Source organism: Gymnoscopelus microlampas (assembly GCF_963454915.1).
Source record: "Gymnoscopelus microlampas genome assembly, chromosome: 8".
NCBI lineage: Eukaryota > Metazoa > Chordata > Actinopteri > Myctophiformes > Myctophidae > Gymnoscopelus > Gymnoscopelus microlampas.
The window spans coordinates 54,660,336-54,665,335 of record NC_139945.1 but is presented as its reverse complement, the minus strand read 5'-3'; the positions used below and the strand labels follow the sequence as shown (position 1 = coordinate 54,665,335).

Genomic DNA, 5,000 nt, shown 5'->3' with positions numbered 1-5,000 from the left:
TTCTAATTTGTTTAATCTGCACAGTCCCTCCATCCGCACTTCACCTCAGAACCTCTCTCTGCAATCTCTCTTGCATCCTTCTCCCTCCATCCTGCATCCCTTTACCAGACCCCCTCCATGTGTGAGTACAGCTCTCTCCGGCGAGAGCAATCTCCCCCTCTCTCTGTCTCTCTGAAGCTGTCTCTCTCTCTCTCCTGATCTCATGGTCTTGCGCCTGATGAAAGGAATATGACTGCTGCTTGCCTGGCAGAGCGATCGTTTCGCTGTACTTGCCATTGACCTCTCACAACGTACTGTTACTCCCCAAAACAAACGTTTTGCCCAGGATTCCCCATTGTTATTATGATTTGTTTATGTCACTGTTGGTACTTTCGGGGAATTAGCATTTCAACCATGGTCCCAGCCCCGCCACATACCACTGCACTTGGTGCAACAGCATGATGGTCTGTGCACTAACTGGCTGATCCACCAGGAAGCCGTTTCTTCTCTTTCTGTCGGTTTCCATATTCCTCTCTCTTTCTACATTTTCCTTCCTGTCCTCCATGCAGCCCCTCTATACCTAATCTCCATGGTCCAATCTCACTCCCCTTCTTCCTCCCTTCCCCCCATTGTTCTCTCTTCCATTCATTCCACTTAACTAGACTAGTGTTGGAGTAAGGGCCACAACCTGTTTTTTCATCCAATCTCTCTCCTTTCTGCCTCGATTCTATCCATCCATTGCTCCTTACCATCTGAACCCCCCCCCCCCCCCCCCCGTATGTCTCTCTCACAATTTCTCCCTCCAACTCAATCTCTACATCATATAAATACCGGTTTCCTTCTTACATCAGCCTGATGAATCCAACAGCTGAGACGAGATTATATTACCTCTGGGGACAAGACTGTGCGCGCGTGTGTGTGTGTGTGTGTGTGTGTGTGTGTGTGTGTGTGTGTGTGTGTGTGTGTGTGTGTGTGTGTGTGTACCCGCACGCACGCGGGTGTGCGTGCGTGCATGCATGCGTGCATGTGTCAATCAATCCATCAATCTTTATTGCTTTTGCGCCTTGGGCTACTGTGATCATCTGGAGTGACACGTGTGGGTGTGTGTGTGTGTGTGTGTGTGTGTGTGTGTGTGTGTGTGTGTGTGTGTGTGTGTGTGTGTGTGTGTGTGTGTGTGTGTGTGTGTGTGTGTACACAGGTGCATGTAAGCTGGGATTCAGTGAGTATTGTTTGTGTTGTCATGCTCACCAGTAACAGCGAAGGAACCAGTCTGACTTCCGTATCTGAATGGAACAGAGCGGAGAAAAAGTAATAACATGAAGGCTAAGAGAGACCAGGGTGTGTGTGTGTGTGTGTGTGTGTGTGTGTGTGTGTGTGTGTGTGTGTGTGTGTGTGTGTGTGTGTGTGTGTGTGTGTGTGTGTGTGTGTGTGTGTGTGTGTGTGTGTGTGTGTGTGTGTGTGTGTGTGTGTGCCCCAGTAAATCAGATTGATTGCAGCTATAATTAAATTGTATGTGCCTAGGCGAACATGTCGCACTGACTCTCTCTCTCTCCCCCATCTCTCTATAATCTATGTTTTATGGTAATCTTAAAGGAGATGGTCATGGTTGTTGGGTAGAAAATGCGACTATTAAAAGAAGTGTGTGTCACTGGTGGCACATGTGTTGTTTGTACACACACACACACACACACACACACACTCGTGCGTGCACACGTGCGCACACACACACACACACACACACACACACACACACACACACACACACACACACACACACACACACACACTACATTAAGATAGCATGTTGTTAACCACCTCATTAATAATATAGATATGGGATGGGAGAGTACAGGCTCTATGTTTCTTTTTAAATATATTTTTGGGGGCTTTTTATGCCTTTATTGATAGGACAGTAGGCTGACAGGATATGGGGAGAGAGATGGGGGGAGACACACAGCAAAGGTCGCCGGGATCGGGAGTCATGCCCGTGACACGCTGTCAAGCTGGATTACCAGCGTACGTGGTATGCGCCTAGACCACTAGGCCAGCGGGCGCCCCAGTATACACCCCATGTTTGACTGTAGTCGTCGGTTCCCGAAGGTGTCTAGTGTTTGCAGTTCGAATCTGCTGCCGAGCCAATCAACAAAGCTTGATTGATGAGAAAATGAACCGGAAGAGGAAACGGGTGTGCCACCTCCAGGAACCCAGGACTATAGTTATGCTCAGAGCTTAGTATGATGTTGTGAGATGGGAGAGTATTGATGTAACAAGAGACAGTAGAGACAGTACTTGTACACATACACACTGTAGATACAGTACTTTACGAACACACCAGATTGACCGTACTTGCTCAGACTGGCAGATTATGCAGAATCCCAGAAACACAAGTGGCTTGGCAGTGTGATCTGAAGACCAACAATTTGTGAAAAAAAGTCACTCATTAGAAATAAAAACATTTCAGGAAGCTTAGGTGACTGCACGGCTGACGCGGTTAAGTGTGTAGATGGGAGGGGTGCAGTCAGGTGATGGTGATGGTGAAGGGTGGCGGGGGCTGAGAATAGCCAGTTAAAAGAGTTGAAGGAAATGTGGCTGGAGAGGGGGAAACAGAGTAGAGACGTGACTGTGTGAGCTTGGCTTGGAGGTTGCCTGTGTGATCAGGGTCTAGCTCCTAGTTGGCATTTGAGAGAGTGACACTGATGTGAATTGTATTATTCCCCTTAATGAGCTGACAGTGATTGCATTGTTGTGCCTTAATTATGCTGGATTGGAATTGCCTTTTGGATAATGACGAGCCACCTTCAAGACTCAATTATCTCCCATCTCTAATTCCCCATCAACTGCCAAGAAACCCTTCCTCCCACGCACAGATGTACATGGGAGGAACGCACACACGCACACGCGCACACACACACACACACACACACACACACACACACACACACACACACACACACACACACACACACACACACACACACACACACACACACACACACACACACACACACACACACACACACACACAGAGGGGCGCAGGGCACACATGAAAACACGTCCACGCGCCCACAATGGCAGTGCTTCTGTTATGCTGTTTATTCTGCTATTCTGTTTTCTTTTACGCCAGGTAGTCACTCTCAATCTCTTTTTTTTAACACTGCATTTAAAAGACAAACAAGACACAAAAAGAACATAAGGCAAAGTTTTGGGATTGGGGGGAAATTAGAGGATAGTAGTTGCTGGGGAGAGAAGGTCACATTAATACAAATGAATAGAACACCACTTATAGTAAAACATCGACATTCTCCTATCTAATTACTTTGCATGAGATCAGATCTAGTCATGAAAGCCTAGCAGTTTCACAGTTTGTTTTAAGTTCATTCCATGCAGAAAGAACATGAAGGCTTTTTTTCCTCCCAAACTCAGTGCAGGTTCTGAGTGCTAAGGCATGTTATGTGAGCGTAGTCTGTAAGATGGGTTTGATGAAATAATGAAGTAAGACCCAAGGTGAAAAAAGGGAGCCAGATGAAGGTGCACAAATGAAGCAGCCTACAGGCAGTCTGGGATGGCTACAGTAGTTTACTTGAGCATACAGAGCGCTGTTTTGAAACCCCAAACAGATGATTGATTGGGCTTTCAACCAATACTGTGTGGCAATTTCACTTCTCTGAGTGTAAAAAGTTACAGTATTCTTCTGTATTTGTTCTTGAACACCTGTATTTTCTTAATAATGCAGTGCTAGCAGTCAGACCTCATCAACTCTATTCTGGTCTGTAAGTTTGTTTGATCAGAGATCAAAACTCCATGCCAATTTACTGTCTTCCCTCCTGCTGTGCCTTTTGATTTGATCTACTCCTATCAGCTTCAAATCCACCAGCAGGGGGGCCACAATCTAACTAGACTGTCCTCCCCAAAGATCAAAATCTTCCCTGCCGACTACAGTTAATGAATCTCTGAATGCCAATAATTCATACATTTGCTCCACGTCCATGTTTAATTGTCTGCCTCCCTTGTCTGGATTGCAGATACGGTAGGCCTATAGGCTCTATGCACAGCAGCCATTTTGGAGAAAAATTGTCTTCTGAGTTCCTTCACAGGTGTTACCAATGATACTAATGAAGGCTCTGTTCCATTCTGGTCAAACAGAGTCAGGGTGCTGATATTGTGCATGTTGGCTCACTAGAAATACTAGTGGGTCTCAAAGTGTGGTCCAGGGACCCTCATGGTTCCTTGAGAGGGTGTAACTCTGAGAGTGTACAAATGGAACCAAATGGACCCTCCCGGGTCCATTTGTACACTCTCAGAGTTATGGGGGTCCTTGAAATTAAAAAGTTTGAGAACCACTGTGCTACACTAAATGGAACAGAGCCTTCATTAGTGTCATTGGTAACACCTGTGAAGGAAGCAAGGAAGGGGCCCAATTTATCTCCAAAATGGCTGCTGTGCATAGAGCCTATTGTTGGACAGATGTTTCCAGTGACATTGTTGGAGAGGTTTGCCCAGTGTCATTGTTGAAAAGGTGTTTCTAGTGGCATTGGATAATGTTTTATACCAAGGATAATGAGTTTTATACCAAGTGATTACAAAATCATGAACATTTGCTATTTATTTAGTTGTAAAGGCATGTTTGAGACAATCTATTTGACAATAGTGAGGGCCGCATTAACAATATCAAGGACATAATCTATCAGCTACAAACATGGGCAGCAGCATCACATCCCACACATTGACCCTCAGCACTGGAGCAGGAGATGAGATCAGTTCTCCTGGCACTCATGGTGCCAGGAGAACAGCCTCACCCTCAACGTCGACAAGACCAAGGAGCTGATCATGCACTTCTTCCGGAGGAGCTCATCAATGGAGCTGCAGTGGAAAGGGTCAGCGAGTTCAAGTTCCTTGAAGTGCACATGGAGGAGAAGCTCAAGTGGGAGACACACCAACACCAGCACCAGCACCTGGCCTAAATACAGGTACAAGATGTGCACATTCCTCTGTGAACATGCCCATATATGGACATACTGTAT

General features: G+C 46.1%; 1 protein-coding gene across 1 annotated transcript in view; it reads right to left on the bottom strand.

The window, feature by feature from the left end:
• Nucleotides 1-4,753, bottom strand: part of LOC311050652 (endothelin-converting enzyme-like 1) — a gene marked incomplete at its 5' end in the record, with an annotated part of 35,819 nt that extends 31,066 nt beyond the window's left edge. Inside the window, one exon of the mRNA XM_084064738.1 lies at nucleotides 4,676-4,753. Coding sequence (XP_083920864.1) covers nucleotides 4,676-4,753 — 78 coding nt within the window. The remainder of the gene's footprint in view (nucleotides 1-4,675) is intronic.
• Nucleotides 4,754-5,000: the final 247 nt, after the last annotated feature.